The following is an 8,916-nucleotide window of genomic DNA, read 5'->3' on the forward strand; positions in this document are numbered from 1 at the left end:
AAAAAAAAAAAAAAAAAAAAGATGGTTTTCATGTGTAGTTTGTAGAATGGCTTTTGTTGCCACACAGTGATATTTAGAGACAAGTGTGGCTTGAAATGTGATTTTTACTTTATTCTGCAAAAGTTACATGAATGTGGATCCAAAGTAGGCAGATGTCCTAAGGAGGTAGTGAGGACAGAAGGGGTTAGTGTTAGACATGCAGGTCAGCTTTGATTAGAAAGTGCCCACACGGACAGTTATGGTATCAGGCAAATGGCATAGGGAGAGCTGGTACTGGGCTCTATAGGGGTTAATTCAATGTACAGAGTTCACCCAAGAGAAGGGGTTGACAAATAAAGGAGGAGTAGGGGTATAGTAGAGTTGATCTAAGACTGAGCAGGTGAGAGACAGAGACAAACAGGTAGACAAGAGATATGGCATTTGTACAGATGGTCAACACTTCAAAGGATGCTGATGGTAAGCTTCAAGAATTGTAAAGCACCCTGGGTAAACTCCAAGAGCCAGCAGTGGATCATAGACACTTGCAGAAAAGAATTTTAATGTGTAGATGAGGCTTTCATTAAACAGGCCCTGAGTACCAGATTTAGAGCTAGTGGCTGTGGCCGTGACCCATCAATATATAGCCTAGAAGCCTAATCAATGACTTAAGTTCCATTAGACTTGTTTAAGTGACAAGAACATCTGTGTGCAATTTCATACCTGGAAAATCTTCAGCCTTCCACATTGTAAAGTGGACCTCTCTCTCTTCTGAGTCAGATATAATGCAGGGTTTCTCCAGTCTCTGGATGTCCCTCTCCTCCCAAGGCCCGTCAAGCACACTTGAGCTGTGTCCTGGCCTTTTGCCCTCCTGGTTAACCATCTTGGCAGGCTGCTACATCCAGGCACTTTGATACTGAACGTAATCCAAGTGGCACGCTCCACGTCGAGGAGTAGGGTGAGGTCAGGGCACTTTGGGTAGGGTGGGCCTGGTGGAGCTGCTGAGAGCACAGCAGGACAGCTGCCCTGTTCTCCCCAGAAGTTGCTCCTCTTCTAAGCTCAGACAGTGAACAGAAAAGGAGGAGACACAGGCAGTAGAAAGAGCTACAAACTGGCCGGGGAGCAGGACCCCAAATTTATCTTTTTGGGTCTCCAAATCAAATAAGTGGACTCAAGGGTCTTTGCTGTTTCTATTTTGACTCATGTGGATGAATCCTTTTCCCAAATTTCAAGTTATTTTTTTTTAGCTATACATATAGTGTACTCTACCACATAGAAAACACATACATATAAGCAAAAGTATCTGGAAATTTTACAGCCTAGACCTAAATACTACTAAATATTTTTTAATAATCATACTTCACACATAGAGATGTCTGGCTTTTTTTTTTTTCCATTTATGTATTTGGTGCAGGGTCTCACTATACAGATTGGGCTTGTAGTGATCCTCCTGTTTTCACCCTCTCCAGTGCTGGGATTATAGGCATGCACTACCTCGCCCGGACTGAGTCGCTGGCTCAGTGCACCCCAGGGGTGGGGCCAGTGCAACATGGGGGACCAGGGACAGATGTCTGTTATTTTTAAAAAACTGGGTGAAGTCATAATGTGTATGCTATTTATAACATAAGTTTTCAATCAACATTATGTTCTAATAGTCTTTCCATATGAAGTCATAGAGCTACGCCTCATTTTGTTTAGGATCCATCATTTTGTACCTTAAGGTTAGGTTAAAGGTGAGTGTAATACTTACTCCTGGGTCCTCTCAGACTTTTTTTTTTGGATAGAAACAGTATCCTGGGAAATTTCTCTTACTAGAGAAGAGCTCCTTAGAAATCAACTCAGAGGCGTCCTGTACACTACAGCTCTGGATAGTGTGAAGCTGGGAACAACAACCTCATTATTATTGTATTAAAGACAAGGGACTATAAAAACCGTAAAAAAAGTTGGACTCAAATTTTCATAGGAATCTTAAGCTAGTGGTTAAATGTGTTTAATAATACATACAGACATTTAAAAGAATAGACACTGTCTCTTCTATTATTGATAACTTATATTCACTCACTGTGTACATATTAAATGTACATTAAAGATGAATTTGTGTTTTTATCTACTCTAGCAGGCTAGCAGGCTATATACTCTATGATAATTTAAAGTGTTAATGTGTAAGATTTAATGACAAAATTATAAAAAGTGGAAAAGATCATATGACTATGTAAACAAGGTATGGCTTTTTTTTTTTTTTTTTTTGTGGAACCAGGGATTGAACTCAGGTCCTTGCACTTGCCAGGCAAGCATTTATTCTACTGAGCCATCTCATCTGCCCCCTTTTTTAAATAAAAATAATTATCTATTTTTTTATAAAAATAATAGACATAAAAGGATCAAAATAGTGGAAAGTCACCAGTGATTTTCTTAGTTCACTGGGGTGATTGGTAGTTTTTATTTTCTTTCTTTTTTTTTTTTAGTTTTTATTTTCTTGTTCATACTTTACTACTTTCCCAAGATTTCCTTAGTCAATATCCATCATGTTGTAGTTAGAAATTTAATACATTTTGGAAGTTCATGTAGCTAGTGATAAAGTGGGGAAAATATACTAGAAGGCTTGGAATCCAACAAAGGAAACCTTTCGGATTACTGTAACTAATCCTTGCTCCTTCCTTCACACTCATTTGAAGGGTTCAGTGTGACAGAATCCTAAACTAGAAATCTGAATGTCTGTTGCTCTACTTTTTTTTCCCCTTGGTGTCTTCTCACTCCCTTACTTCTTAAGAAGAACCTGGATTCTAAAACTTACTGTGCCATATCCAAGATTCTAGGCACATCTGTTTTTAGAGATATAAAACCCCACCTATCTAAAAGGATAAACTTTTTAGCTCACCAATCTCATATGTTTGCTGTAATGATTATTATAAAGACATGTCACACTCCATGTCAAGGAGGAGCAGGATGAGGCCAGGAAATAAAATAGAAAAAGATTTGAAAGTATCTTGTAAACTGTGAAATAGTAAACATTGGGGGTCTTATTAGTGAGTGGTCTTTGCATAGCTCTGCTTTGGTGATCATGGGAGTTTCATGGATAGTATTTCCTCGCTCCAAATATGTGTCTCTTTCCTTGTCACTGTTACCAACAGGGTAAAACACCACAAGACAGAGCACAGCAGGCCGGGGATCCAGACTTGGCTGCTTACCTAGAAAGCCGCCAGAACTATAAGGTCATTGGTCATGAGGACCTGGAAACTGCTGTGTGACCCTGGTAGATGGACAGAGCGACGGTGAGCGAACGTGTCACCTGTGCCCTCCCAGCAACCGGGCAGCTCCTGAGGACAAAGCTGATGGAATGCGTACGTCTCTGTCTCTCCTGCAAGAACCTCTGAGACCGTGCCACCAGTTTTTAAGGGCTACCAAGATGTCCGGCAGAACATGATAGCCCATTGAGAAGGAGCCAGGCTACCTGGAGATTTGTGGAGTACAAGTTCCACAAAATTTGATCCAATTGCTTCCAGCAAGTAGCATGAACTTCTGTGTTCACCTGTATAATTTATTTTAATGATTCAAAGGACGTTTGTATAAATGGCGCTGCTCCTTCCTTTCCCTACAAGTCCATCTTCCTCCTTTACCACATAATCCTACTGTAGTTACTCATCAACCTAAATTTTATGATTTTATCTCTTCTCTTTACGTTCAGTCTGAAGACCACAAGATTGTCTGAAGGTCTTTTAAACCCTCTGGATGTCCTGCAGAAATATAACTGTAAAACCATTTCCAAGACTCAATAGACCACTTGATGACTCTTTTGTTTCATTTTGTAGGAGCTGAGAAGTGTCACATGGCTGACATCAACTTGGGTGTTCTATCTCTGAGGTCTCCCGAGGTGGCATGGGAGCTGTCTGTGCTTGGAGGCACCTCAGAGGGGTTACTGCCACCCAGGGTTGGCCTAGGTGGCTGGGCCATTGCCAGTAGCCATGCAGGACCGGTTGGGCTTGGGCTGCTTGTCCAGCTCTGTACTGCCTATGCGTAGCCATCTTTGCCTTTCACTGCAATAGAGTTGAGCAAAGGATTAGACAAAGACCCATAGCTAAGTTCTCAGAATCACTCGACTTCAAGTGCTGTTCAAATTGTAGGAGAGATACCTGTGTGGGAACTGTGGTAACAGGAAATGGAGCACTCAGGGGATCAACTTCTAGGCTTGTTGGATGATAATAGAAAACAGCCTAATCAACTTGGAAAAAAAAATAGCGAAAGCAAAAGTAGCAACATATGTTAAGATCATATATATGAGCAAGAAGCAGTCCTTGGAATTTTACACAAAGGCTAACAACCATGCCTTCTTGGATACCTTGGTGAGAGGGTCTCATTTTGAGTTTTTCTGCTAGATTTTTGGTTTTTCTTAATTTCAAAGATGGTTTGACCCAAGGACCAAGTCTTGTTTTATGAATTCCATTGCCAGATTTCCATGACACCTGGCTCTTTCTAAAGGATGCTTTACCTATTGCTTTTCAGGTCCTGGGGTCATATCTGATAGCTCTATTTTCCATATGTGGGCCATCTAATACATTCCTTTCTTGACCTTGTTCTCCCCTATCAGAAATTTCTTACTGCAAACCACGAGAAAAGCCTGTCCCGCAGTCTCTTATCTGGTAGTAGAATTTCACCGGCTCCTCCTGCCATAGATCCTGTGGGACTCAGTGATAACTGAAGTATCAGGAGAAAAAACATTCTTTTTGTCCAAATATTTGAGCATAAGACAAAAATAAAAGTGGGTATTCTAGAACTCTGGTTTTTGGCTAAATCTGATGTCTCCTGAGCTGCCTTCTCTTCTGCTCTTAGACACAGTGAAATGGCTTCCCCAGTATTTCTGCATGTTACCATAAGTGATCATCTCTCTACCTTGACTTGAATGGCCCAGTGGTGACATGTTGTTTATATGAATCATATGTTGGTCACACATCATCATTTTAAACATGCAGATATGATACACTATGCTAAGCTGGAAACGCCTTTCATGGATGGGGGATTTTGTTACCACCGTCTCTCCACAGTCACTTCAGATTCAAATTGTTGGCATCGTCTCCAGCTGTGGGAGAAGGACTGGTTATGAGTCATCTGTTGCCCTATATCCGTTGCAAGACTGGAATTCTCTTCTGGATTTGAAAGTGAGGGAAGAAGGGACTACAGTAGATCATTTCCAGAAGCTGGGGGAAAAATATGGTCCAGGAGAATTTAATCACTGGGATTCACCTAGGAGGTTTTCACTTGGTAGGACTGTCAAGGAAATACTGTGATGACAGAAATGTAATATCATCCTTAAAGCAGACCAGAATCTGGCTTTGGATGGTGCCTCCCATCCTCTGGACTGAGCCAAACATTTGGCCTAACAGCCAATTGCTGAGCTGCTACTGCTGGATGAGGGACTTGGGTTTCATTAAGTACTGAGCTGCATTTCTCTTTGAATGCTTCAGGGTAATATGAGAGGAAAGTTTGGGTAGAGGTGGCGATGAGCCAATGTATAGCTACTGAAAGTGTCTTGCTGCCTCTGAAAATGCTTCAAGAAAGGAGAAAAAAGAATTAGAGTCCCCATATTATTTACTGATAAAGAGCAGCATATGATCTATCTCTGCAAATTCTTGCAGGACTTAGGCTTGCCAGAAGGGAAGGAAAGAAAAAAAGCAAGGCAAGGAGGAAGCAAGGAAGAAAGAAAAGGGGAAGAAGGAAGGTAGGAAGGGTGAAGAAAGGAAGGAAAGAGCACAGAACAGCCACATATGTGGCATCAAATCTACCCTCAGCATCAAATCTACCATCTGTAGCCTTTTTAATTGATTGCTACGTATGACCATCCTGGGATTTAGGAAGAACCAAGGTGTAGGAGTTTCTGTCTAAGTTTAGGTGTATGGTGTCCCCTTCACTAGGTCATCAAGAGGTTTGAAGCCAGTGATCCTGTCCTGTCAAAAACTTACATAACTTCAACAGACACTAGCATCTACACTCATAGAAAACCAGATTTAGGGGGCAGAAATATAGCTCAGTGGCACAGTACTTGCCTGGCAAGTGTGAGGTCTTGAGTTTGATTCCCAGTACAGAAAAGAAAAACCAGATTTTCAAAGCCTCCTGGGACAGCGCAACTGGCAGCAGCTCCCTTGCCAATGCCCCCATGGGGTGGTCCTTCATGTTGTGACACTGCCTGCCTTGAGGATTCTATTTTTTTGGATCAAGCTACTACCGGGATGGAAGATGAAGAGTTATTTAGAAAACAGCAGTCTAACCATAAACATATCCGTATTTGCAACCTTCTACTTTGCTCTTACACAGTTAATGAAATAGAACACAATCAATGTGGATTTATCACAGTTGAAGACTTGGTAAAGAATAGAGAAGATCAATAAGCCAAGAAGCAATGAAAGACAACTGGACATTTTTGTTGGAGACTTCTGTTTACCTTTATAGGTAACAGCTGAAAGGAGGTGACAGCTGAAAAGCAGATCAAGTTCTGAAACAGGTTGAGACTGGCAAAAGCAAGTTCTGAGATCTAGCACAACTTGTGGACACCCTGAGGTGCCCTGCTGCTGCATCTCTGTCCCCAGCGGCTTCTGTGCAGACCCCTCTGTGTGCTGCAGTAGTCAACATGTAGCTCCTTTGCAGTGGGGTGTAAAGACCTTTCACCTAAAGAATTTCTGACGCTTGCTAGATCTTCATTACCATCACATCTTAGAAAATGTGTGGCAGTCACTTGATTCCATTATGTTGTTGATTTATTAACAATATTTATATTTTTTTTTAGTTAGGGCACAGGTCTTAACTAAATGAACACAGGTCTTTTCTGAAAGGTTCTTATACCACAGATGAGCACCCTGTGCAACAGCACAGCTTCCCTTTGCTCCGGGATCTTTTCTCCATCTCCAGAGATAAATGCTCTTGACATCGGTCAACATGGTTGTTCATATCTCGTGTCAGAATCAGCCCATTCATACACATGTGTGCATGTAGATATAGCCATGCATATTCACACATTCTTATATAGAAATGCATTTATTTGTATACATATGTGTGTGTGTATATAGTACATATATTGCATAGGTTTAAAAAAGGAAAGCATTTAAAAAGCATGCTAATCATCTACGTACATGTAGTTAACACCAGCGAAGGTTGATACGGCAACAGAACTTTCATTTGACATCTTTGAGTCCACCGTTGCTGAGTTTCGCTGTGGTACTGCATCACTCCCATGGCACATTTGTGGTAGCCTGTCTCATAAAGTCCATGACTAAAGGTTCTCGTCATCATGTCCACTGCTGTCCATGAAGCATGAAACCTAACCTGGCTGTAAGACTGGTCTAACCTGTTTTGGGATCTCAAGTAGAGAGAGATCCTTGCTCTGTGACTGTTCCACCACTCAGCCAGTTACCCAGTGATAACTGATGAGGGCAAGCTGCTAGAGGGAGGGCGCAGTCACATGGACACAGCTTGGAGTCTGAGCAGCCATCACTCCTTTCCTGTTCCACTCATTTCTGTCCACAGTGATGGTTCTATTTCTGGGTGACTCCTACCACTACTGTTAGCAATTGTGTCCTAGAACTGCCAACATCTTCCTTAGCTATTATACTTAGAATGAATCCAAATGATATTTCTCTCTGGGACAAGTGTCCAGATTGCCCAAAAAACCAAGTGCATAGCCACTGATTTGGTCATCTTGTGAGTTTATGACAAACCCAGTTTTGAGAAGTAATCTAGGAGCGTTAGCACAGTTCTGTGCTAGTCACAGGAGAGAGCAGCACCCTGGCTGGTGTTTCCACATCCAGTGATACAAGCAGTACACTCCCTTGACATTAACTGAAGGGTCGGTTCTCTATGTGCTGTATCCTTGACTTACATGGAGTTTAAGACTCTACCTCCACAATTTAAATAGAAAAGAGAGAGAGACAGACATATAGACAGACAGACAGACTGACTGACTGACTGACTGACTAGTAGTGTTAGTGTCCTGGACAAATCACTCTTCCATGACATTAAGATTCGTTAAACCAGTGCTAGAAGGAAAGCAGGAAGATATAATAGATGGGCTATTAAAACAAATACTTTAGATTAGAAATTCAAATTTGAGAGAGTGTCTTTATGTTGGGGAAATTCCAGAGTGTTATACATACTGGAGTCATTGTGCATGCAGGCGTATGCCCATGAATTGATCATGCTTGCATGCATTTAATCATGTTTAATCAAATATTTATCACTTTGATACAGACACTATGCTAAGGATGTAAGAAGGAGTGCAATAGACAAAACTAATTTCACCGAACTGGCTATGAAGGAAGCCTGCCAAATTCCAATGAGATAAGGTCTATGCAGAAGAATCCCAGCATCCACTGGGAGGACAGCCAAGGTGTGATTGTATTTGTCACTCATCGAACAACAGTATTTTAGTTCTACAAAAACAATTTCAACAAGGCAAGAAATGATAGCTTGCATTTCTGCTTTCTTAGCATCGTCCTTAAGAATGTACTGAAAAGTAAGACTTTCAGACAAGACTTGGAAACACTAATAAGTGAGTTCTAAGACTCATTTATCACAGTTCTCAAGGAATAGGAATAGAAGCAGAATTTGCAGCACATGTGGATTAAATATAAACAACAAAATATAAATGGGCAAAGAATGCAGTAAAGCTTCTATCAGGCACTATAAGACTTCTTGTCTTAAATTGACAGCTCCACGGACCATTAAATCAAAGGATATATTGTTGTGGGTTTTTTTTTTTTTTTTTAGATCAGTACATTTTTTTCTTTTCTTTTCTTTCTTTCTTTATTTTTTTCCATAATTTTATTGAGAAACAAATAGCAATGAGACAGTTTCAAATCAAATTGATAGGACAGTTTCAATAATTAACACATTGCATACATTCTTCCTAGTGGTTAATTGCTGTACAAGATGCAGACATGATATCCTATTTACAAA

General features: G+C 40.8%; 1 protein-coding gene across 1 annotated transcript in view; it reads left to right on the forward strand.

Moving 5' to 3' along the window:
• Window positions 1-3,527, forward strand: part of Dgki (diacylglycerol kinase iota) — a 306,437-nt gene extending 302,910 nt beyond the window's left edge. The window contains exon 31 of the mRNA XM_023712766.1: window positions 3,108-3,527. Coding sequence (XP_023568534.1) covers window positions 3,108-3,224 — 117 coding nt within the window. The 3' untranslated portion in view covers window positions 3,225-3,527. The remainder of the gene's footprint in view (window positions 1-3,107) is intronic.
• Window positions 3,528-8,916: the final 5,389 nt, after the last annotated feature.

This window comes from Octodon degus, unplaced genomic scaffold (genome assembly GCF_000260255.1).
Source record: "Octodon degus isolate 3935 unplaced genomic scaffold, OctDeg1.0 scaffold00027, whole genome shotgun sequence".
Lineage (NCBI taxonomy): Eukaryota > Metazoa > Chordata > Mammalia > Rodentia > Octodontidae > Octodon > Octodon degus.